Raw genomic sequence first — 27,182 nt, 5'->3', positions numbered from 1 at the left:
TCTCTTTTTTCCACTCCCTAAAAAAGAAGGGGGATTATCTGACTGGGCTGCCAGGTCTAGTCGGGGGGTGTCCCTCCCAAGGGGAAGACACAGCGGAGACCACACCTTGCCCAAAGAGAGGGGGGGATATTTATGTGGAAGGATACGTCACATGGTCTTTCCAACCATGTGGAGAGTCTTCAAAGTAGATCCTGCCCAATGGGGGAGGAGTTACTACAAACATGGAGACTGGGGCAGAGGGGCTCTGCCCAAGGAAGATGCAGTTTGCCAACAGGGAAACGAATTAGCGGAAGATATATATCGCATGGGGTTAGCCTTACAGGGAACCGCCACATACGGAGCACCTACCCCAGAACAGGACTCTTACTTAGCACGTGTACTGGGCCGGCAGCGAATCTCTCCGAAAACTCGACTGCCACATGGCTCGGAGGAAGTCAACCAGGAAACAAACTTGTGAACACTACTGGGATTAATGGCGCATGTCTTCAGCTCAAAAGGAAATGGAAGGTGCTATGTGCAAGCGATACACCCAGCCAGCTATCCCAGGCTTATCCGCTTGTGTTGCGTGCCACTACCTGGGACGAAACCGGTTCCACCCGGAGGTTGTAGAACCTTGCAAAGGTTTTGGGTGTTGCCCAGCCTGCTGCTCTGCAAATGTTTGAGAGGCACCTCTGGCCAGGGCCCAGGAAGCCGCTACACCCCTGGTAGAATGGGCTCGTAGCGCTACCGGGGGTGGCATGTCCTGGGCAAGATATGCCATAGCTATGGTGTCAACGAGCCAGTGGGAGATCCTCTGCTTGGAGACAGTGTTTCCTTTCCACTGTGCACCAAAGCAGACAAAGAACTGCTCAGAGATTCTAAAGCTCTGTGTGCGATCCAAATAGATGCGTAAAGTGCGCACCGGACACAGCAACGACAGGGCTGTGTCTGCCTCCTCCTGGTGCAGTGCTTGCAGGTTCACCACCTGGTCCCTAAAAGGGGTGGTGGGAACCTTGGGCACATAGCCCGGTCGGGGTCTCAGGATCACGTGAGAGTAACCCGGACCAAACTCCAGGCACGTTTCGCTGACAGAGAACGCTTGAAGGTCACCTACCCTCTTGATGGAAGTGAGCGCAGTCAGGAGGGCAGTCTTCAAGGAGAGTGCCTTAAGCTCAGCTGACTGCAAAGGCTCAAAGGGGCTCTCTGTAGACCCTGAAGAACTACAGAGAAGTCCCATGAGGGAACGAGGCGTGGTCTGGAGGGATTCAGCCTCCTGGTGCCTCTTAGGAACCTAATGATCAGGTCGTGCTTCCCTAAGGACTTACCGTCGACTGCGTCGTGGTGTGCTGCTATGGCGGCAACGTACACCTTCAAGGTGGAAGGGGACAGCCTCCCTTCCAACCTCTCCTGCAGGAAGGAAAGCACTGATCCAACTGCGCATCTCTGGGGGTCTTCGCGTCGGGAAGAACACCACTTAGCGAACAGATGCCACTTAAAGGTATACAGGCGCCTCGTAGAGGGGGCCCTAGCCTGAGTGATCGTGTCTACCACCGCATGCAAATACCACTCGCCAATTTTCATTGGCCTTTTATCAAAGACCAGAGGTGTCTTGGGCTCCCAAGGGTGACCCCTAGTGTCACTACATCAACACAATGTCGAGTGAGTGACAGATAGGGAATCAGTGTTTATATGGAGACCAACTGGTCCTTGGTATCCTCTGTGGGCGTGGCTTGGGAGGCACTTAAGGCGGTTCTTAGGGGTCGGATCATACAGTATGCCTCATTCATCGAAAAATCCAAAGCACGAGAACTCGTGGAGTTGGAAGGAAATATTAAAAGTGCAGAGGCAGCGCTGAAGCGCCATATGTCATCTGATGGCCTCAGAGAATTGACCCGATTGAAATATAGATATAATACTATTTTGTCACAGAAAGTGGTGTTGGGCCTCATGTATTCAGATAGAAGACAAAGGCAGGCCTAACACAGTTGTAAAAACATAACTCAAGCCCCCACCTTCTAAGTCGTAAATTTTACTGATAAAAATCATGCCAAACTCAAACAAAGGGAGTCCAAAACAGACTACAGATACATGAAGCCTTGCTCACTAAAGGATCGAGCTCTCAACTCCTATTGGATGAGGCACACAACAGAACGTCCCTCAAACATGACATCATCAGGAGTTGAAATAATTCTAAAATGCGTCCAGAATTCACTTCCAGCGAATTTGTTCGCCGAATATAGACATAGCTTTTTTTTTTGCTGCTCTCCAGTGCAACCTCTTGGCACAAGGAAGTAATGTCCAACTTGAAACTGTAGCCATACAATCTCCATCTTGCTGGACGAGTTGAGGTTACTCTGTGTTCAACCAAACACTCTAACGGATCCGTAGGAGACCGCCGAGCAATTCGCATCTTCATCCGTTTGCCTACAGAAGTGAAGAGATTAAAGATTTCTCTTCCATCTTCAATCAAGTCTACATTTCTGAGTTCTCCGCCAGCCCACCGAGAATCAACAGCCGTACCGCCCGCCGACAATCAACAACCGTATCGCCCGCCGACAGAGCGAGGAAACGGCCTCCCGTCATCACCCGAGCATCAAGGAACCGGATCAAAGTTAAAGGACGGAGGAAAACACATTCTACCTGTGTCCTCATGCGATACAAGTATGAGGTTTACGTCTGGGCAGAGATAGAATATTATAGCGTGTTATTCTTGTGCTTCAAGGTTTTTGCTTGTACAGTTTACGGACCGCCATGTCCGCTCATTATTAATACTCAGGGTATTAATTATCACAAATTTGTTTTGCTGTATTGTGGTCCAACCAAATTGGATTGTGCAATTTCACCATCGCGGGTGAAACAGAAACTGAGTTCATCCATTAAAGAGTCAAATAACGCAGGACTTTTACGAGCCCCGCTCGTAAAACCGCGTCTCTGAATGATGAACACAACTGCTTTCTCTCCCACGATCGCGAAATCAGCTTTAGGGCTGTCACTTAATCATCTCTCTCTCTCTCTCTCTCTCTCTCTCTCTCTCTCTTTCTCTCTCTTACTAATCACACACATGCACACACTGTCACACACACACACCTTATGTGTTATAGGATTATTTTGATTTCCATATCTAATCATATCACTGTTTAGTTTGTAGTTGTAAGTCAGAAGTTTATTGACTGCATTGTATTAATTATTAATTGATATTACTGCATAAATAAACTTTGTTTATATTACAAAGAGAAGTGTTTTGGTTTGTTTTGCATACGCCTGTGTCATGCTGACGGGATGTCAGTGCTCGGATTCAAACCTTCATTCATTGTTTCTTTTCCCGAAAATCGATATTCTTCGGATGTCGATTTTCCTAAGAAAACAATCTAATATTGAGACTGTTTTACTATTCGGTTATTAGTCCCTGATTTCAGGGTGGTGCCCCGTCAATGTTAATCCTTATTAATATTCTATTGATTTTTGATAATTGATAATTATCTTTGATGATTGAATTTGAATGATCAATAAGCTAGTATTAATTTTAATTAATGTTTCATCGATGATAACAATTAACAATTATCTTTGATAATTGTTGATTTTAAAGGATTAAAAAAGCTAACATTGATTCTCATCAATGTTCTATTGATTTTAATAAATAATAATTATCTTTGATAATTATTAATTATTGCTAATAACCAAACTTGCTCCTAAACGTAGCACACTACATTTACTGGAGCCCCATATGAGGTTTTAATGAGTTAGATCCAATTAATTAATTTAAATATTAATTAATAACTACAGAAATAATTATTAATTATTTCTGATAGTAACACTGATCTAAACAACCAGTAAAGCCCTACAGTGGAGTTTTGGTTATTCAGGTCAAGACAGTCATACTTTGAGTCAGGGGACAAAGCAGGGAAGCTTTTGGCTAGATACATAAAGCAGAGAGAGTCTTTCTCTACCATTCCCTCATCTGCTGGTGGGGAAATATTTACTTCGGCTATTGATATTAATAATGCTTTTAAAGAATTTTATCTTGATTGTGGAGTGGGATGTGGTCATGTGTCTGTCACTGGGGAGAGAGGAAGCGGTAAGGGCCATCACCTGGTGATTAATGATACGTAACACCTGTATCTCGTTACAGTGACGATGGAGATGGGGGAGGTTTGAAAAGGCCACCGAGAACACCAGTGAGGGAGAGAGAGACGGGAACCAAGGAACTCACAGTAGTGAAGCTGAAGTGCATTTAGTAGTGAAGCTGAAGTGTATTTAGTTGTGGAGCTGAAGTGTATTGTGCTGTGGAGCTGAAGTGTATTGTGCTGTGAAGTTAAAAGTGCATGTACTGCGATAAAGCTAAACACCATTAAAAGTTATCTTACCTGGACTGCCAACCCACTTCCCGCTTCCTTTCTTTTATTGGAACTTCTACACTGGTGCCAAAACCCAGGAAAAGGAGGACTGGTCGCCATGGACACCTCATCCGTGCCCTGGCCAGCACCCAGGAGACCTACCATCAAGCCCTCCTTGCCCAGGAGCAATGTTTCCGGGAGCTCCTTCAAGCCCAGGCCGAGGATCGGCAGGCCTTACGGAGTTGGTTAGATCCAGGCGGATCCTCCGCCATGACCCCGGAGGCAGCGAAGAGTCCATACCTCCTACTCACTAAGTCGGGTCCCCAAGATGATCTTGAGGCATTCATAAGCCTTTTTGAAGAGTCAGCTACCGCCTCCGGCTGGCCGCGAGCTCAGTGGGCTCTTCACCTCCTACCACTGCTTTCCGGGGAGGCCCAGCTCGCAGCGCAGCAACTGCCAGCGAAGGACCGCCTGGACTACGTCAAGCTGAAGGTCGCTGTCCTGCAACTGGTTGGCCGTAGCCCCGAACAACATCGGCAGCAATTATGATCCCTCACCTTGAACAACGCTGGTCATCCATTCGCATTCGCCCAGCAGCTCCGTGACGCCTGCCGAAGATGGGTGCTGGCCGAGGAAGGGCAAGGCGTGGAGGAAGTTATCGACCTGATGGTGCTGGAGCAACTAACCGTTCGTCTGCCCCGAGTAACTGTGGAATGGGTCCAGTGCCATCACCCCACATAGGTGGATGATGCCATCCAGCTGGCCAAAGCCCACATGGCGGCCTACCAGGAAGCCAACGAGCAGTCCAGTTCTCTCTCTCTCTCTCTCTCTCTCCCTCTCTTGCTTCTCCTTCTCCTCCCCACTCCCCGTAAACGCCTTCACGGGCTGCACTATGCGCCAGCCCCCTCCCCTACCCCTCTCTGTCATCCTTCCCAGGTTGATGTGTCTGCCGCCAGGGGTACAGCCGGAAAGCCTGGGCCAGTCTGTCAGGGTTGTGGGGAGTCCCCAACACACCACAGTCTGCCCCCAGTCGAGCAGGGACGTACAGGATTCCGGTAAAAATTAAGGGGCGTACATACCAAGCCCTGGTGGATTCGGGTTGTAATCAAACCTCGATCCACCATGGCTTGGTTCATGACAGGGCTTTGGGTACAAAATACAAAGTGATGGTGAGGTGTGTGCATGGGGATGTTCACAAATACCAGGTAGTGACTACCGTTATTCAATTTCGGGGAGTAAAGCATAGAGTGGAGGCCACGGTTAATTCCCGCCCCAGGAGGGGAATCTTACGGCATTCCTGCCCTCAGGGAATTCCCGGAGGGGGACTTCCCTCTGGAGCAGTCGCATGACAAATCCCTTAGGCACGCCTTTGACCAAGTGAGAGTAATCGATGGCCAGCAGCTCCAGTCCTACGTCGCCCTCACATATCCGTATTTTTCAATTATTAGGGACCGGTTGTATCAAGTGACGCAGGACACTCAAACCAATGAAAATACAACCCAGTTATTAGTCCCCAGGAGCCGCTGGGAAACACTTTTCCAGGCAGATCACCACAATCCTATGGCAGATCACTTAGGGCAAGAAAGAACATTACACCATTTAATGGCCCCCTTTAATTGACCGGGCATTCACAGAGATGTACGCAGATGGTGTGCGGCATGCCGTGAATGTCAGCTGGTGAATCCATCGGCAACCCCAAGAGCACCAATGCGTCCATTACCATTAATCAAGGCCCCCTTTGAAATAATTGGTATGGACCTCATCGGGCCATTAGAATGGTCAGCACATGGATATCGGTTTGTATTAGTCCTGGTGGATTATGCAACGCGATATCCGGAAGCAGTGCCTTTACGCAACATCTCAGCATGCAGTGTTGCGGAGGCACTCTTCAAAATTATCTCCCGGGTGGGGATTCCGAAAGAAATCCTCACTGACCAAGGCACAACGTTTATGTCATGAACACTACGCAAACTTTATGAATCGCTGGGGATTAAATTGATTTGCACCAGCGTTTATCACCCGCAAACTGACGGGCTGGTGGAACGATTTAATTGCACTTTGAAAAACATGATTCGTAAGTTCGTACACAAGGACGCTAGAAATTGGAACAAATGGCTGGACCCCCTATTATATGCAGTCAGGGAGGTCCCGCATGCCTCCACGGGGTTTTCCCCCTTTGAGCTCCTGTATGGACGCTGGCCCCGCGGGGTGCTTGACGTCATACGGGAGGCGTGGGAGGAAGGACCTTCCCAGAGCAAAAATGAAATTCAGTACGTCCTTGATCTTCAAGCAAAGCTACACACACTGGGTTAGTTGTCACAACAGAATTTGCTCCAAGCTCAAGAGACACAAAGCCGGCTCTATAATAGGGGTGCCCAGCTATAGGAATTTGCACCAGGAGACAAAGTACTTGTATTACTCCCCACATCGAACTTGAAATTACTCGCCAAGTGACAAGGACCCTTTGAGGTTACACGGCGAGTTGGGGACCTCGATTATGAAGTTAAACAAACGGATAGAGGCGGGGCACATCAAATTTACCACCTCAACCTCCTTAAATTATGGAGAGAGGCGGTCCCCATTACCATGGTGATGGTAGTTCCAGAGAGGGCGGAGCTCAGGCCAGAGGAGAATTTCAAAGTTGATCCATTCACCCTGGTCCCTTGTAGAGACCACCTCTCACCGTCCCAGCTCACGGAGGTGGCCAGGTTGCAAAAAGAGTTTGCGGACATGTTCTCTCTTCTTCTTGGATGGACTAACCTCATACAGCACCATATCGAGACCCCACCAGGAGTGGTTGTGCATAGTCGGCCATACTGCGTACCCGAGCACAAGAAAAAAGTGATTTGGGATGAATTAGAGGCAATGCTCGAAATGGAGGTAATAGAAGAATCGCACAGCCCGGTTGTTCTTGTACTTAAGAGTCAGTCTGGTTCTGTGTTGATTACCGGAAAGTCAACGGCATATGGCAGAGGCATATGCAGCATCTAAGAGCCGTGCTGAGGTCGCTGAGGTGGGCGGGATTCACGGCAAACCCGAAAAAGTGCACAATTGGGTGGGTGGAAGTATGGTATCTGGGCTTCCACTTGGGTCATGAGCAGGTACGACCCCAAATTGATAAAACCCCAGCGATAGCGGCCTGCCCACGTCCCAAGTCCAAAAAGGAGGTGAGACAGTTTATGGGGTTGACTGGCTATTACAGAGGGTTTGTGCCTAATTTTTCTGATGTCACCAGCCCCTTGACTGTTCTCACCAAAAAGGGGGTGCCAGATCCGGTCCAGTTGATGGAGGCATGCCAACAGGCTTGCACTGAAATCTGCACTCTGTGGCGGGCTGCTTCTACATGCTCCTAACTTCTCTCTCCCTTTCATTTTACAGACGGATGCATCAGAGAGGGGGTTGGGGGCTGTGCTCTCACAGGAGGTAGAGGGGGTGGAGCGCCCCATGCTGTACATTAGTCGTAAGCTCTCTTTGAGAGAGACTAAGTACAGCACGATCGAAAAAGAGTGTCTTGCCATCAAGTGGGTGGTCCTAACCCGCCGCTATTACCTGCTGGGGCGGGCCTTGATCCTCCACTCGGATCACGCCCCGCTTCAGTGGCTCCACTGCATGAAGGATACCAATGCATGGATCACTCGTTGGTACCTGGCACTTCAGCCCTTCAAATTCAAGGTGGTCCACAGGCTGGGGCCGCAGATGGTTGTGGCTGATTTCCTCTCCAGGAATGGGGGAGTCAGCAGGCCGAACATTTCCCGGGCCTGAGCGGGTGATGGGGTATGTGGAGCGGGACATGGTCATGTGTCTGTCACTGGGGAGAGAGGAAGTGGTAAGGGCCATCACCTGGTGATTAATGATACATAACACCTGTGTCTCGTTACAGTGACGACGGAGATGGGCTTGAAGGAACCCGCAGTGGTGAAGCTGAAGTGCATTTAGTAGTGAAGCTGAAGTGCATTTAGTAGTGAAGCTGAAATGTATTTAGTTGTGGATCTGAACTGTATTGTGCTGTGAAGCTAAAAGTGCATGTACTGCGGTCAAGCTAAACACCATTAAAAGTTATCTTACCTGGACTGCCACCCCACTTCCTGCTTCCTACCTTTTATTGGAACTTCTACATTGCTCTTTATAGTTCCACATCTTCGTCTATTGATGAGGATATTAGGAACTTTGTGGAACCATTAGAACACCCTAAACTGACGACTGAGCAAAAAAATTATCTTGATTCTGAGATAATCTTGGAGGAGCTTGGCGAGGTAATTAAGGCCTTGCCTACAGGCAAGGCTCCGGGGCCAGATGGCTTTGCCACTGAGTTTTTTAGATCTTATGTTACAGAATTGGCTCCACTTTTGCTAGAAGTTTATACAGAATCATTAAAGAATGGAAAGCTTCCGCCAACCATGACGCAAGCCCGGATCAGTCAGATTCTTAAAAAGGACAAAGATCCAAGCGAGTGGAAGAATTACCGTCCAATTTCCCAAATCCAGCTAGACGTTAAAATATTGTCAAAAATTTTGGCTAACCGATTAAGTAAAGTTATGACATCTCTTATACATATAGATCAGGTGGGGTTTATTCAGGTCCGTAGCCCTTCCGATAACATTAGGCGTTTCATCAATATCATGTGGTCAGTGGTGAATGATCAGACTCCGGTTGCTGCCATCTCACTTTATGCCGAAAAGGCGTTTGATATGGTAGAATGGGATTATCTTTTTAAGATTTTGGAAATGTACGGGTTCGGGAATACTTGTATTGGTTGGATTAAGTTACTTTATAGACATCCGGTAGCGGTGGTACAAACGAATTGATTAATTTCAGATTATTTTACTCTGGATAGGGGCACCCGGCAGGGTTGCCCTCTTTCCCCATTATTGTTCTGTCTTGCTCTGGAACCATTAGCAGCCACGATAAGAAAGGAGGATGATTTTACAGGGGTGGTGGCAGGAGGTGTGGCACATAAGCATTTGCTTTATGCAGATGATATTTTATTATTCGTCTCTGACCCTGCTAGATCTATGCCTTGCCTCCACAAAATTATGAATTCCTTTTCTAAGTTCTCAGGATACAGAGTCAATTGGTCTAAATCCAAAGCTTTGGCTCTGACAGTGTACTGCCTGTAACAGCCTTCCAGCAGGGCACCTTCCAGTGGCCCAAACAGGGCATTATGTATTTGGGTATTTTATTCCCAGCAAATTTGTCTGATTTAGTTAGAGTTGATTTTGACCCCTTAATAAAAAGGTTTTCAAGCGATGTGGACAGGTGGGCTAGGCCTACCCAAGATTTTGTTTTATTATTATGCATTCAGTCTCAGACATTTGGCTCATTGGTCGCTTCCACCTGAGAGAGCCCCTCCCTGGTTTTGTATTGAACAGGAAGTTCTTACCCCTATTTCGCCATTGCAAAGCCTTTCTATCAAACTAACTGGAGAGGTTAAGTAACCCCCCGTTATCTCGCATTTGCACTCGGTATGGACAAAAGTGTCCAGAGTGTTTAATTCAGACATTTATTTAAATGTTGCCTCAAGCATATGGCTGAACCCTAAATTATGTATTAATAAGTCCCCTTTCTGCTGGTCAGACTGGATTGTGAGGGGGGTTACTATACTCGATGACCTATATGAGAGTTGAGTATTGAGATCTTTTGAAAATTTGGTTCAACATTTTGGGATTCCTAGATCTCAATTCTATAGGTATTTACAGCTGCACCACCTGCTCTGTTTTGTTTTTGGGAGTAGCATACACCCCCCTAAAGCGGCAGATACTCTGGGAGAGGTGATTACTGCTTTTGGAAAAGGTCATGAGACATCAGTGTATTACTCCCTGCTAATTTAGAGTCTGGGGGCAGAATTTCAACTTCTCTCAAGAGATTATGGGAGAAAGATTTAAACTTGGTATTCAAGGAGGGAGTGTGGGATAGGATTCTAAAAAACGTAAAGTCTGCATCTAGAGGTACAAGGGTTCACCTTATGCAATTCAAGATTTAACATAGATTTTATTGGACCCCATCTAGATTGTATAGGCTTGGTCTTAAAGACACACCAACCTGCTGGCGATACCAGTCAGAAGATGGAGACACAACCCATGTTTTTTGGGGGTGTGTTAAGATCCAAGAGTTTTGGTTGAAGGTTCAGAGTGTCATATGTGATGATTTGGATTGGCAGGCAGATTATTTTAAGGGGATGGGAGTCAGATGAGGCTCCCTCATTTCTGGAGTAGTGCAGAGATGGGGAGGGTGATGGCTTTTGAGGAGATGTCAAGCAGAGGGCTGGGGGTTCGATATTTGTTTGCTAGGAAGTGGGGCAGGTATTTGGTGTTTTTGGGGGACTCTCGGGGAGGGGCTGTGGAGAGAGAGTTCAGTTTTAATTATATATGTTTATTATATTTTCTTTTTTTTGGGGGGGGGGGGGGGTATTTTTTATTTTTATTTTGTGTGTGTGTGTTTATTCTATTTGTGACCACAGGGGTGTTTGCTGGGGGTCAGGGTGGTGTTGGTGATTGGGGAGGGGGAGGGGTTACAGTGGGGGTTAAATGTTGACTCGTATATATGTTGTGCGTCAATAAAAAATGTTAATTGAAAAAAAAAAGTGCATTCACGCATGCACAAGAATTCACGGAACTTCAGTGTGCTAGATATCAACATAAAGTGATACAAATGAGAAGCAAGCATATCAGCTCAATTAAAATAGGTAAAATAATGTAGAATTCTACTCTAAATGTGAGTTTTGCCCTAAGATCAAATGCAAGTATAATAGGCAGAAACGATGAGCTGAATTTTCTGTGGTTTCTTTTCATTCTTAAAATTTTTATGCAGTAACACATTGATGTACTGTAATGACTGATGTATGGGACCATCTGGCCAAGGTTGAGTTCCCTGCGATTTATTTAAGATTTCTGACCCAGAGGAAAAAGAATAAGAACATTTGTTCAAATACAAAAGGGTTCCAGCACATTCAGTGTATAATTAATTACAATAATAAATTATAATTATAATTATAATTAATTATAATAATTAATTACAATAATTAGTATTTATGAACTCTGCTTCACTTCGTTTATAGAGCAACCATTAACCGAAGTAAAATCACTGTAACACTTAGCCTCCTAAACATGGCTTATTGCTGTATTTGTTGAGTACTAATTATTATATTATTATATTATTATATTATTATATGTGACCCTATTGTGGTCCCCAAAATGTCTGTGCATGTTACGGCCCTGGTACTTTGGGCCTGAGCTGGGATAATATGATTTCTTAGCTCAGCAGTAACTGATAGTAATTTGCTGAATTATGGCACTAATGGCAAAAAGAATTGGTGCAAATAGTACAGTACATAGATACCGGTGTGTGTGTATTGAGGAGGTAAGATGATGAGAACTCTCTGGGCGAGGTCGCTTTGTGAGTTGAGCCAGCGCAGCGGCCCGTGTTCTGCTAGACTTCCTCTCTCCCACATGTCAATGATGACATGTACACCTGGAACACTATGCAGAAACTCTGCCAGCACCATCACTGCATGCTGAAACATGCTGTCTACTGCAGGGTACACAACCAACACACGCATGGACACAGTGCGCTTGGAGCCGTGACGTGACACATGGATTTGTCCTGGAGAAGAATGAAAGGAGTGGAACTGGAACTAATATCAGGCACAAAAACATCACTTTTTAAATCATTATTAGATCGGACTGCCAAAAAATAAATACATTTTTACACAAAATATAACTGCAAATGCAAAATACCATTTTTGTTTGTTAGATGAAAACTAGATGTCTCAACATGATGAGTTAATGTGACAACATGACACTATGGTGGCACACATGACACACTTAGAGTCTCTAGTTTCATCTAATAAGACATTTTTAAAATCTGAACAATTTATCGTGAAATGGCATGCTGTTAAACACAATGACCACTATAGTGGACAATGGCACTACTTTTTCATTAGAAATCCTACAGCATATTTACTATACATTTTCACATTAAGACATTTTATTTTATTTATTTTTTGCTTTAAGAGACTTTATATGGATTTAGGATAAAAGTAAGGTGTATTTCGAACTGTTCTTAGACAAGTGCAGACAGACAAAACACTGGAGGTTAAGTCATTCACTAAACAGGGAGCAAGGGAGCATCCTGTAGATTTCCCTAACCAGCCATAAATACATTCACTCCAAACATCTGACCAAAAATTCAGTTTCAGGTTGCAGATGATGTTTGGGCCACTCCAGATGGTTTGCAGACATGGGACAATGTCTGTAAAGTCTGTGCTGTAAATACTGTACTACTTTATAATACTGTATATTGTCATTAAAGGGATAGTTCACCCAAAAATAAAAATTCTCCCATCATTTACTCACCCTCATGCCATCCCAGATGTGTATGACTTTCTTTCTTCTGCAGAACACAATTTATGATTTTTAGAAAAATATTTCAGCTCTGTAGGTCCATAAAATTCAAGTGAATGGGTGCCAAATGCTCCAAAAATCACATAAAGGCATCATAAAAGTAATCCATACTACTCCAGTGGTTTAATCCATATTTTTTGAAGTGATATGATAGGTATGGGTGAGCAGTCCTTTTTTGCTTGAAATTCTTATCCCTACCCAGTAGGGGGCAGTGTGCATGAAGACTGTGAATCACCAAAAACACAAGAAGAATGTACAAGTTATCTGTTTCTCACCCACATCTATCATATTGCTTCTGAAGATAGTGATTTAACCACTGGAGTCTAATGGATTACTTTTTGATGCATTTTTGTGCTTTTTGGAGCGTCAAAATTTTGGCACCCATTCACTTGCATTGTATGGACCAAAAGAGCTGAGAAATTCTTTTAAAAATCTTCGTTTGAGCTCAGCAGATGAAAGAAAGTCATGCACATCAGGGATAGCATGAGGGTGAGTAAATGATGAGAGAATTTTCATTTTTGGGTGAACTATTCCTTTAATAGTGCTTTTTAATTTATTACAATGTGTTACAATTATCACATACCTTTCATATAGTCTAGGTGTTATGAATTAAACACTGTCCTATGTGCATTTCCAGTTTAATTTATTCAATTATGTTATAAATATAATTGTCACATGAACAGATAATGTCTAGGTTACTATGGTAACCCCGGTTCCCTGAAGGAGGGAACGAGACGTTACGTTGATGATAAACACTAGGGGTCACTCCTGAGTCCCCGATCTCTCTAAATGGTTTTCCAACATGGCAATTTCATTGGCAGATGTCTTTTGAAGTCCCACCTTACATGTTCGGCGAGCATATAAAATGTGGACTAAAGACAGCTTCCTCAGGACATTCAACTGAAGAGGCGAGAGGATCTCTAAAACCTTTTTAGCGGCAGTCAGTACTGTGGCAATGCTACAGTACGTAAGGTCTCGTTCCCTCCTTCAGGGAACTGGGGTTACCATAGTAACCTAGACGTTCTCTTTCAGGTCAGTCACTCAACGTTATGCTGATGATCGACAATAGGGGTCCTTATATTGGAACGCCAGAGAACTGGTTTATTGACTGCGCTTGCTACAAAGAATGTAGTAGAAAGCTTGCAGAAAGCCCGCTTCCACACCTAAGTGGGAAAGAGCCTGGCATATTGAGTGACACACCAGTGACACTAAATAAAAATATATTGCTTGAAAGGAGGCAAGATATTAGTCAGAGGGTAGCCAGTTTCTCCACAGAGCTCATGCGAGGTGATGAACTGTTTGGAGTCTTTGTCTTTTGATCATGGTTAAAAGGGGTCACCAGCGGGGGCACCTTAAACCGATTGGAGGAAGAGTTGAATCTTCCTATGTGGAAATTTAGTAGAAACTCACTAGATTAATGATCACCATAATTGTTTTTGGGAACAATTGAGGTGACAGAAAAAAGGCTTACCCGTAGGGAGCGCTTTTTAAACATGGTAGACAGGAAGGGAAAGCTTTCTGTGTGTAATCTAGAAACAAAATTCACCAGACTAGAGTAAAAACAAGAGCTATTTTTTCCTAAAGAAAAATAGTTCATGTAATAATAAAAAAGGCTCACCCATGGGGGAGCCACTTTCTTCTAATTATTAGCAGAAACTTCTTCTACACCTGGAGTCACCTGGAGTCACCTGGAGTGACTCTAGTCAGGTTTCCTAAGCAACCAATTGGCTCGGTTGCTAGGGTGGGTAAAGTAATGTTGGGTTAACCTCCTTGTGGTCATTATAATGTGGTTCTCACTCTCGGTGGGGCGTGTGGTGTGTTGAGCGTGGATGCAGCAGAGAATAGCGTGAAGCCTCCACACGTACTTGGTCTCTGCAGTAACGCGCTCAACAAGCCACGTGATAAGATGCGTGGACTGATTGTCTCAGATGTGGAGGCAACTGAGACTTGTCCTCCGCCACCTGGATTGAGGTTAGTAACCACGTCACCACGAGGAACTACTAAGTAGTGGGAATTGGGCATTCCAAATTGGGAGAAAAGGGGATAAAAAAAATAAATAAAAAAAGTGCCCATCCATCTTGCGGGAGCCGTTTCATAGTACAAATAGAAGAGACTTCTTCTTACATGCAGTCTAGGAATAAATCACTAGACTTCAATGATTACAATAGCTGTTTTTCTGTAAAAAAAAAAGAAAAAAAGGTAATAATAAAAAGGGCTCGTCCATGGGGGAACTCGTCCAAGGACAGGTCCCACACTGGAACTGTAATGGGGCGAGAGGGTCTAAGATGTTTCACAACATGTCTCACAAACTTGCGCTTGCTTATCGAAATGCCGCCGACAGGGGCATGGAATGCAGAAATAGCTACAGCATATCCTTTTAGCGTTGATGGGGAAAAACCCACATCCAAGCGCTCTTGCAGGAAGTGAAGTGCATCACTTTTTCAGAGCAATCTGCTGGGTTTTCATTCTGTGATGAACACCAATCTGAAAAAACTCTACAATTTAATGAGTAGAGGCGCCTGATAGAAGGGGCTCTAGCTTGTGAGATGGTGTCAAGCACTGTGTGCAACATACCATCTATTATCCACTTGTTTCGTTCATCAGCCAAACATGTAAATTCCACAGCTCTGGCTGTGGATGCCTGATCATGCTCTGCGCCTGAGAGAGTAAGTCAATCCTCAATGGAATATTCCAGTGGTGGAGCAGTTCTACCAGCTCCAGAAACCAAAGCTGTTTGGGTCATTTCGGCGCAACCCATAGCACTGTTTCCTGATCCATGCAGTACTTGATGTATCGGGCGAATAGGGGGAAAACGCATATTTGCATTTCTTCGCTGGCCATTTGTGAGCTAAGTTTTCCCAGCGGGACCTGGCTCGGTGAGTACCACATCTGACAGTGTGTGACCATGTATAAATCTACAGGATTTTTAATCCTGCAATGAATATAAGACTGTAAATAAATGTCCGTTTAGGGCAAAAAGGCGCAACATGGCGATTTCACCACTCTGCCTGCGGGTGCCATCCCGCACCTAAAAGAGTCCCTTTAGCGGGATTTATTTGAGGCAGGGCTCTCTATCTCGCCAATTAGAAAACCAAGGCTGGCTGGGCCATTTCAGTGCAATCCATAGTCTTGTATCCTAACCTCCTCTGATTTAGCACAAGATTTTTGTTGTATCAGATTTATAAAGGAAGAAACATATTTTAGCGGGGGGTTTTTTTGTAGGTTAAGTCGTCCAGACCCAACAGAGCCTAGCTCATGGGCGAATGCCTTGGTGCAAGAGCAGGTCAGCTCCGAAAGTCAGTTGGCTGGAAAAGTTTGAACTGCCCAGACCAATTTAAGTGTTTTGAAACTGCAAGGAAATACTCAATCGTGGAGAACGCAACACAATTAAAGGGAGGTGGCTGCCTAGCGCATTGAACTGTGTAACCGAACATCACGGTTCCCACCTGGAAATGCCTGGTACCATGTTCAAAGCATTTGCGTTAAGCATGAAAAGGTACAGAGTCTTGGTTTCTGGCTGAGAGTGTGTGGGTTTGCGGCAGAGTGAGGAGGAAAAAAAGAGCTCTTTTTTCGAGTATGTGTACTGTATCTTTGGGCAACAGCTTTGAGATGCATATTCTCATTTTCAGTTTCCAAGAACACATGAACTCTCTCCCACCAGTGATTGTGGGGAGAAGAGACATGAACCGAGCCTTCTTCTGGGCCAGGCCAAAGAATGGTTGGGGTTTTGGTTTCCTCTTTGCTGATCTGACATATTCAGGAGCGTTTCGGCTGGCCCGGGTTTTTTCCCTGCTGTGGCGTGAGCCTGGCTGCACCACTTTGTATCTCAGTTATGGGCGCTGTAATCTCGCTACCAGCTCAGTGTCACTTGACGGGACTGAAGCTGGAGGAGCATTAATTTTTTTCAGGGTGTGGTCCTGACAAAAATTGTGAGCAAAGTGGCTTTTCAGCGGCTGCAGCACGAATAGGCAGGAAACATTTCATAGCCTGCAAGTACATTGCGCAACTTTTTGAAGAGCACATGTTCGGGATTCCATTTGTTAATGTCCTCCGTGTGGTTCAGCACGGTAGAGGTGTTCACTAATGAAGCGTGTTTGCGAGCCGAGTTGGGCACATGCCACGCACGTTCTAGAGAGCTCTGCTCCATTTGAAGGTTGGCACTTTTACGCTGAAGAGTGGCTTGACACCGCACGTTCAGATATCATTCACCTAATCCGGCTGGACAAACGTCTGGGGATATGTCAAATGAAATTGGCTCTTCCGTCTAATTTCGTTGGCATATTCCATGGGTGAAAATGCTATAAATGGAGAGCAAGAGGTATGCAAAGCTTGCACCGGCAGGATTCTCTTGAATTCTCTGTGCTCTATGTCTCAGCCTTGCGCAACACCCGTCTGAGTTCCACAGAGGAAGTGTTGTGGAAAACTGTAGACGTGGCAGCATTCTTTCATTCTCATGCATTCACAGAGAATACATTGCATTCTCAATACCAATACCAATCCTCTTTTGTAAATGTAAGGATACACTTTGCTGGGCACCCAGGGAACACAAGAGGGCTCTGTCTGCTGAACTCTGTGAATAACTCACAATGAAGGCTGAAGGCATGATCCAAAGAGAGAGATCCATACTTGACTCTGAAGGATAAGTTCTGAGGAAGCTGTCTATCGGTCTGCCTTTTATATGCTCACCGAGCATGGAAGGTGGGACTTTGAAAGACATCTGCCAATGAAATTGGCATGATGGAAAACCATTCAGAGAGAGAGATCAGGGACTCAGGAGTGACTCCTAGTATCAATCATCGACATAACGTCAAGTAACCGACCTGAAAGGGAACTAACATGTCTGAATTAATGAACAAATGTCTGAATAAATTAGCAAAAACCAACAAGTGTTTCATCACTGCTCTCCCCATTCATCACTGCTTGACTCTGGCAAAATAAAGCAGTGTCACTTAAAAGATATTACCTAAAGAAACAACAATTTGGCTCTGGTAGAAAGTTTGAAAATGGACTGTAAGTATTTCTGTGCTTACGCAGTATGCAGCAGCAGAGCAGTATGAGAAGAAACAGCAGCACACATCCAATACCGATCACCAACCCAGATCTGTCTGCATCTGAAAACCACAAACGAAATGTACTGATTATTTACATTTATGCATTTGACAGACAGTTTTTGTAGTATAGCTACAATATATAGCATTTTATCATTACACGTGTTCCCTGTGAATCATACTTTTGACAATGATAATGTAATGGGGTGAGAGAAGACACACTGAAAAACATTTGTCATTGGGAACAAAGTAGAAAAATTGTCAGCTTATTACAAGTAATTGGCTTAGAACTGAAAAGTTTTATTTAAAAAAAAAAGCTAATATCTGTATCTAATTGGGGTTCAAGCATTTAAGCAGTGAAGTACTGATTTTATTATTATTATTATTTTCTTTATTCCGTAAATATATCTGGGCATCAGAAACTGTAAGGCCCAGAGATCTCAAATTTGGTGGGATGGTCACAAATCCCACCCACTACTCAGGCAAGCAAAATTACATGTGCATGTAATAGCTGGCACTATTATAGGCACATTTACATTTTTGCTCAATGTAATTGCCAGAATCAAAATTCTTATTTCCTCCAAATCCTTGGGTCAAGCCAAACAAAACGTATATCTCCAATTTGATTTCCATCTATAAAAAAATCTGCCATTTTGAATTTTCTGTAAAACCTTCTGTTTCGAACTCCATGGCCCAGTTCGTAGAAGCCACTACATAAGAGACAAAAATTGCAAATATAAAAAAGTTTACTTACAAAAAAACAAGTATAGGGATTATGCATGTGTAAGGTGTGGATGTTTATGGAGCTCTGTGTGTGTGTGTGTGTGTGTGTGTGTGTGCACATGCACTGAAAGACAGAGTTAGAAAGCTGGGAGCCATGCTTAATAGTTATACTTCAAATTGCTGGACCACCAGAAATAGAGCGAGTGCCTCCTTCTCTATCCCTTTGTGCAACTTGCATAAAATTTGGCATGTATCATCTACAGAACTTATCCTGACCAACAGTGGTTTTCTGGTTTTTTATTTGTTAAAGCATTTGGCAGATATGAGCCCCCCCCAAAAAAATAAATTGGGGCGTGGACCATTTTGACTAATGGTCTACATCTCCTGAACCCAAATTCCAAATTGTCCAAATTGAATGAAACTTGGTATGCATTAAGAACAGGACATTCTGGGGATGCACACAAAATTTTGTCAACTTTCACCAGTTGGTGGCACTATAACTAAAAATGATTGCAGCTCCACACTAGCGCTGTATTCCACTTCACTTTTAACATCCACTAGCTAACTCCCTTGCACTTCTCCTCAGGGGAATCCCTGCTGCCATTTTGGAAATCCTTTCCACTTTGTTAAGTGAGCGAGGGAAGTTTCTGTTGACAGACCCTCAACCCCTCGATTTTGACAGAGGGAGCAAGCATACTCTGATGTATGCTTCAGGCAGCACCATATCCCACAATGCAACTCTATTATAATGTGACAGTATATCGCGCTTCATAAACCCCACCCCCACACAACTCTAATGTATAATGAAAGTGAAGTTACATCAATTAAGCAGTTTAGAAAAGTTATATATAGATTTACCAGCATAATACTTGTAGCTACCTTAAACTGTTTATCACACAGTTATAGCCTATGTGCTGTTATGTTAACATTTTCGTTTTTGTAAAGCTTGTGTAATCCTTTCTAACAATTAATGCTAATAAAAATAAAAATTAAACATATGAGATTTATACATAAACCTCTGAAATTACAACTAAACTTTACATTAATATAAACATTACCAAAAACGTTGTTTTCTCAGGTGCAAAAATCACTTAATAATTCCACAAATTGGCATCAGCCTTCAACGTGCTCCAAGTGATTAAGGGTTCAAGGGTGTCCCACAACCATGGGGTGGCTGTGGCTCAGGTGGTAGAGCAGGTTGGCTACTAATCACAGGGTTGGCAGTTCAACTCCTGGCCCACATGACTCCACATGCTGAAGTATCCTTGGGCAAGACACTGAACCCCAAGTTGCTCCCAATGCCAGGCTAGCACCTTGCATGGCAGCTCTGCCATCATTGGTGTGTGAGTGTGTGTGTGAATGGGTGAATGAGTCACAGTGTAAAGCACTTTGGAACTGCTAAGTTTAAAAAAGCACTATGTAAGTGCAGACCATTTAACCCCACTGCACTGGTTCTGCCAGTAGTGGACACTCTTGCAACATAAGAAATGATGTACATCCAAGTCTGTGAGACTGAGGGAAGGGCATAAAAATTTAAATGGATCACAGTCTAGTTTGAATGAGTTGAATGAGGATGTGGTGTGTCTTTGGTACAAGTGCTGACATTTTCAAAAAATATCAAGTGGACAAATCAACAAACATGGCAGCAAACAGCCAATCAAATTCCAGCTGCCAATAATTTCAATTGTGAATGACCGATTATCATGAAAAGTAATACACATGTTCAGGATTTCATAAGGAGACATTTTAGACAATTAGCCACAGGGTGACACTTTAAAGACTGAAAATACAATTTAGCTTATATCTCCAGAACCGTATGGGCTAGAATTCAAATTCTTGATTCCTCTGATTCTTTTAGTTCTCCCATATCTATTAGTCATGTGTTTATCATTGCATTACGCCATTTTGAATTTTCTAAAAAAGCTAGTTTTCAAACTCATCATAGGCTGTTTGTCCAATTTGCATGCAATTTGGCATGTATCATGTAGAGACCCTCATAGCAAAAAGGTTAGTTTTCTGAGTGTTGGTTTGTCAAGTTGTTTAGCCGATGTAAGTGTGGTATGCTGGAAATATTTGAATATGTATATTCTGTGAATTTCTTTTATAATGCTAAAAGGTGTTGAATCTTCATAATACATTTAAGTTCCATGTCAAATATTATTTTTGAGACTCTTGTGTTATGTTTAGAGATCAGTATGCAAATGTAGTGAAAATTCACAAACCTTATTGGTCGTATGTATTTGTGCATACATGCATCTCGGACCGCTAGGGAGAGTTCTCACGATATGCTTCATTCATGAGTAAAGCCTCGGTGATGAAGCATCGTGTCTCAAGTGTTCACTTGTAAATGTTCTCCTTTACAGGTATTTAATGCACAAAACACATACAAACACAACACACAAAGTGTTCTAAAAGAGTTGTAACTGTTTTTGAGTATATATGTAAGTTGTATTTTATTAAACACCGTGTTGTAACCCGTCATCGGTCTCCATGCACGCCAATAGCACGTGTGAAAACAACACTGAGAAACGTGAGATATATTATACTGTATATCACATATGAAACACAATGTATGTTACATGCTTCAGGTGAATATAATGAATTAACCATGTATCAAGTTTATTACGTGCCAGTTCACCCTAACGCAATGTAAAACGGTAGTGTGATGTCATGCACGTGTGTTTAAGAGAACTTGAGTTTGTAAACGGCATGCATAAATGCACATAATGTATCCATCTTGTGACAAATATGAACTTTAATGTTGTTAATGTTGCTAATCACGTTTAAACAGTGTATATTGAGAGGAATGTGTGTAACTATGCATGTTAATGTATGTAATGTTTATTCATTTATTCTAATTGATTCAAGAGTAAAGCCATATCTTCTGAGGTGATATGAGAGGTGTGGGTGAGAAACAGATCAATATTTAATCCTTTGTCCTTCACTTTCACTGTCATTCTTCTTCTGTTTTTGGTGATTCACATTCTTCATGCATATCGCCCCCTACTGGGCAGGGAGGAGAATATATGATAAATATTGATTTGTTTCTCACCCAAACCTATCATATCATGTCTGAACACATGGATTTAACCGCTGGAGTCATATGGACTACTTTTATGCTCCCTTTATGTGGATTTTGGAGCTTCACATTTTTGGCATCATTTAACTTGCTACATATGGACCTACAGAGCTGAGATATTTTTCTAAAAATCATAATTTGTGTTCTGCAGAAGAAAGAAAGTCATACACATCTGGGTTGCCAGGAGGGTGAGTAAATCATGAGAGAATTTTCATTTTTTGGGTGAACTATCTCTTTAATGTCTCATCCTAATGACAGTACCATTTCACTGTATAGTGTCCCCATCACTTTACTGGGGCATTAGGACCCACACAGAGGTGAGCACCCCCTGCTGGCCTCACAAACATCTCTTCCAGCAGCAACCATCATGTTCCCCAGGAGGTCTCCCATCCAGGTACTGACCAGGACAAACCCCACTTTGCTTTATTGGGCTACCAGTCTTGAACTCCAGCATGGTATGGCTGCTGGTGTATGTGATAAAACATTTCTAATTAGATTTTTACAATGCTAGGGGGCGCTATAACTTAAGACAATCCTCTAAACTGTTCCAACACATCTATTCAAATGTATACAAAGTATTTAAAGGGTCTGTTCTTTCAACTTGGCAATTCAGGCCAAATTTAGCCAATTTTTCCAATCCTGATTGGAGCCCGACAACTGCCGCTTGCAGGTTTATATTAGAATGCAAATCCTGCTTATTTTACATAACATGCAAATGTAAATTGGACTTGTTATAAAGTATCCTTGTATGAACTTATATTTTCTATATATATTTTCAAAGCAATTTCTTCATTTTCAGACTTTCACGCTGTTAACATCCAGCAATCAAAAACAACATTAGTATGCTAAACCTAAATTTCATTTAATTAATCATTCAGCAAGAAACAAGTACATTTAGTGTAGCAACATACAACATACGCTACAATATATGCTATTACATATTGCCCATCCTCAACCTAAGGTCAAGCTCCCCCCAAAAGTCTAATAAAACAGAAACCCTTCAAAATCTCAACATATCATCAAACATGAACAAATGACAGCATCCTTAATGAAATGATGCCTCATAAGAGAGTGATTTGCACTACATAGGCGGCAGGTCCGTGCATCATTCAAATGGCGCTCATCACGTGCAGTGCACGTGAGACTCGACTCGCAAGAGGAATGACACGATCCTCTAATGAGCATAAATACGCACAGCACACACACATTTAGGGTAAAATAGCTGGTTTCATATCATATTAAACTGTTTTTTATTGATACATTTCAGTATTGATTTGATTAGTATATTTATAAGTGGGGAGGCGTTGGGAGCACGCCTATGTCTTAAAATGCTGCCTCACTAGGTTTTGGAACAGACCCTTGATCTCCCTGCTGAAAACTACCACGTACAGTCCTTCTATTATACAGGTTCTCCAATTTAATCTTAAATTTCTTAAACTCCTTTTGAGCTACAGCTCTGGCCTCATACAAACTATAGCAAAAACCACTCACATAATCGCGTATATTCTCTGGGGGTTTAGGAGCTTTCCATTCGTCAACCAAGACTTCCATGGGTCACCGAACATTGTGACCAAATGACCAAGCTAATTTAGGCTAAATCCTAGACTTTCCTGGGAAACCTCACAAATCCCCAGAGGCAACCAAGGAAGTCCCTCCTCCCAATCAGAACCCATCTCCATACAATACAACCACAAATGTGATTTCAATGTCTGATAAAAACATTCAAGAGTTCCTTGAATTTGAGGATGGTATGCACTAGATTTGTTATGGTGAGTTTGAAATTGTCATAGACCTTTGGCAAATTGTCTGCTCAAAAACTTGTCCCCTGATCAGTTTGTACTACCTTGGGAATACCAAAGATAGACATTAATATAGTCAATGCTTTAACCTTGTGTGATCCTGCGTCCTCCTGCATGGACTGTGTGTTTTGTCTTCACTATATGCTATGCATAATTTAATTTAATTTAAACCAATTGATCTCAGTTCAGGAAACTCTGGGCTATCAGTAGGGGGTAAATTTTGATGCACTGAGACGTGACAAACAACATGGTGGCGATCTCAGCGGGAGAAATGCCAACAAAACTACATCTGGGAAGAAACCTTTTTAAGTTTTCACAATGAAACCTGTTTTAGTTAAAAGATTAGAGTCTCCAGTTTCATCCAATATGCCATTTTTTTAAAACTACACTATGTAACTTTTGACCCTCTAGTGTTTGAAGAATAAAACAGCAAGTTACTTGCAGTGGAACACTATTTTGGTAATTACGTCAGTCAGGCTTCGGCTCTGCTGTTCTGCACGGATGATTCTGATGGTTTGAGGAGTACCGATGTAACCATGGTTACAGGTGATCAACTTATCAGAGCCAATGTCACTAACGACAATAAAACTTGCCCCCTCCCCTCAAAAAATCAAAATAACAAAAGGAAGAAAAAGATGGATATCCGAAAAATATGAGCAGGTAAGTAGCATATCTTTCGCTGTTGTTTTGACTTACTGAAAACAATAGTTTTAAAATAAATAATGTTACAAAAGTTAGGCAATGGTGACATTACACATAACGACTGCTAGCCATGTCAGATAAAGTCAAACAGTGGAAATTATAACTGAGCTAGTAGGCAAATAGAACAAGGTAGTAACTGGTTTAGAGATTGGCATTGTTACCAGCACAAAGTAATTGTTTTCCATTGTCCTTCCTCAAAAATTAAATTGAAAGCACTGCAGTACCACAATCCATAATAAAATGGCCCATTACAATGGCTAATGCTATTTAAAAAACTACCAAGCTAAGACAGCTACCTGGCTAACTATTGGTCCAATAAAATATCTTACCTGTCAAGCAAGAAAAACTCCATCTCTGGGTTGGTTTTAAATCCTTTAAGATCTCGGAGTTGTCGCCACCTCTAAAAAGCCATTCCAATGTTGTTTCGGGTTTTATTACGGGCTCTGTTGCTTTCCTTTTTTGCTTGCAGACTCTTCTCGGTTCAAGGTTTCTTTATTTTGAAAATGGGTGATTCCCCAGAGGGTTGTCTTCTTGAATGATCCATGGTCAATGTTGCTCATTTGTTGTGGCTACAAGCTTTCCGCTTCAAACTACTACCACACTTATCACCACAAAACATACACGTGCTGTATAGCTGGACCTTTTTTTTTATTATTTACGGACATGATGTAAGCATGCATGGATGACTGATGGAAGTATGCAATTTCCCGCCAAATCTGTCCCAACTAGACATTTGTCAGTATTCAATAATAAGGTATACCGTGATAATAAACATGCACAATATTGTTATTGTGAGCATTTCAAAATACCATAAAAATTTCTAGAACGAATTAACCAAATTGTTTAGATTCTGAAAGCACTGTAGCATTTCTATCAATAAATCAACATTCCCAACAACTAACTCTTACAATTATAGGAAGAAATACCAAATTACTAGAAAACTCTAAAATTCATGTTTCTTTTTCAATTAAACGTTTCCCACAAAATGTTACCATTGTTGTTAGTTGTTCATTTTCATGAAAATAAACTGTAATAAAATAGATAAAAGCAAAATAGAAGCATTGGACTTTTTAAAGCCACCATGTCTCTTTGAATCTTGTATGGTTTGATCTTTGCAAAGTTAAATTCTTTGTGATCATATAGGATTATCCATGAACAAAGCCATCAAATGAACACAACACCACATTCCACTGATCAGAGAGATCCCCCACCAAGCCATTAGAGAGTTATAAAAACGAATCCATAGCACCTAAATTGCTGAAGGAGACCGTCTCTCCCATGCCTGCTTAATCTCAAATTAGGGTTTCTAATGACAGAGCTGACCAGTAAAGAAGATCCTTTTTTGTTCCACAAACTTAAACCCTCTGTAAGACCAAATGGCCAAGTAACACCTTGTGACCTTAATGCATAAATCTGCGGCCATATCAGGAAACGGAGACTCGTGAAGACAGTCCCAAGGCCCGAAATCAACATGGACCTACAACAGTGACATCTGTTTCTCCCCTGGGACACCTCCTCTCCCCATCTGCACATTCCAAAGACATTCTCTCTTAGCTCAGCAGAGACTGCATGGATCTTCCTGAATTACAATGAACAAAACAACGCCAAGTCTATGACTCTTTATTCTGGACGATAATTAGTCATGAGATCCTCATTATTCTGCAAACAGGAGCTAAAAAGGAATCCATTAACGTTGTACTTCGCTGAGTCAACCCTCTAAAATGTACAGAATGCATTTAAACCCACAATGTACACAATACCTACTTTGACCTGTGATTACTTTTATAACTGACAAATTAATGATTATAGCCAATGTACCTTTTAAAATATGTGTAGTGATTTGTAATCACTTCTAACTAACAAATCAATGATTATAATCTTTAATCTTGTATGATTCATCTCATTCTACTAAGAATGGTAACTATTCAAGGTTTAACCTGATAATATACCCCGACAATCAGGTTTCTCATAATGTGTAATGTATTACCACGTTGTAAAACCAGTGAATTAACCGGTATGATTGGTAATCAGGGATTTTCATGTTTTGTTACTTACACATGTAATATTTATGAAAGTATGTCATATTTAGTATGTAAATGCTTGCTTGTTTACGTAGAGAATGTTGATGACAATAAATGTCATGTCTCTTGCACCATTTTCAAGATATAAATGTTCATGATTAAACATGCACTATTTTTGAGCGGGAGTTTGTAAGGATCCTCCACACAAAGGATCGTAAATCAACTTTGAAAAGGACAAACCAGTCGACCATGTGACTCTTAAAGGCCACTTCTGATTGGCTCAGGACACCTTTGGGGTGCGGCCAATCTTAGTTAAAATGTTTCCAAAACAGGAAGAATGCCCTCTTAGAACCCTCGCTTGAACTCGTCTCTTGGAACGGTCTCTTGGTCCTGTCTCTAGCTTCTTCCAGATCCTTTGTGCCATGTAGAGTCCAAAAAAAACTTGGGACACAAGTCCCGAGGAAGCCTCTCACTCTCAGCTCCATGGTTCACACACCCAATGGGAGTCACGGGTCTTCCTTGCAGAAGGCCTCGCTTCAAAGCCCACTTTATCAGCCATCCAGACAATAACTATCCGCGATCATAACAGAGTCCAAGACATCGACGGAACGAACTTTCTTCAAATGCAAGCAACACGAGGAAACGCAACACAGGCAAATGCAATGCAAGGAAACACAACAACACGCAAGTACATCTCCAGACTTTTGCTCAAAGTGCTGGTGTATTATTTAAATATTTTGGGTAAGCCGATTGCAAATTGATCTAGACTCAAAGAAGGATAAATGGTTCTTAAGGCATTGTCAACAGACTCCATAAGGTTCATTTTCACTGTATTGATCATTCTGTCACTACTCACCAACGTGTTTCATGTTGTATGTGTTAGATTAGTTTTATGTTTAGAATAGCAATAATGTTTGTCTTTATTCAAAGATAATTTGACTGTGGTATATGTTGATAAATAATCTCATCCTTGTTTTTAAAAGATTTTGCTTCAAAGCTATACCTAAATATGTGTGATATTATTTTCAATAAGCCATGAGAATAATATTACTCCAATAAGTGAATTAATCATAATTCCCTTATTAAAGCTAATTCCTT

The 27,182-nt window shown here is 42.4% G+C and overlaps 1 protein-coding gene across 2 annotated transcripts in view; it reads right to left on the bottom strand.

Moving 5' to 3' along the window:
* LOC127424737 (interleukin-17 receptor B) overlaps positions 1-27,182 on the bottom strand; it is a 64,813-nt gene that overhangs the window by 11,102 nt on the left and 26,529 nt on the right. Inside the window, exons 10-11 of one of the 2 annotated variants that reach the window (XM_051670164.1) lie at positions 17,743-17,823; positions 11,649-11,912 (exon numbers count right to left, since the gene is read on the bottom strand). In XM_051670164.1, coding sequence (XP_051526124.1) covers positions 11,649-11,912; positions 17,743-17,823 — 345 coding nt within the window. The remainder of the gene's footprint in view (positions 1-11,648; positions 11,913-17,742; positions 17,824-27,182) is intronic. The other variant, XM_051670165.1, reaches the window with a different exon arrangement.

The sequence above is a fragment of the Myxocyprinus asiaticus genome, chromosome 33 (genome assembly GCF_019703515.2).
Source record: "Myxocyprinus asiaticus isolate MX2 ecotype Aquarium Trade chromosome 33, UBuf_Myxa_2, whole genome shotgun sequence".
NCBI lineage: Eukaryota > Metazoa > Chordata > Actinopteri > Cypriniformes > Catostomidae > Myxocyprinus > Myxocyprinus asiaticus.
This window is presented reverse-complemented; position numbering and strand designations above follow the sequence as displayed.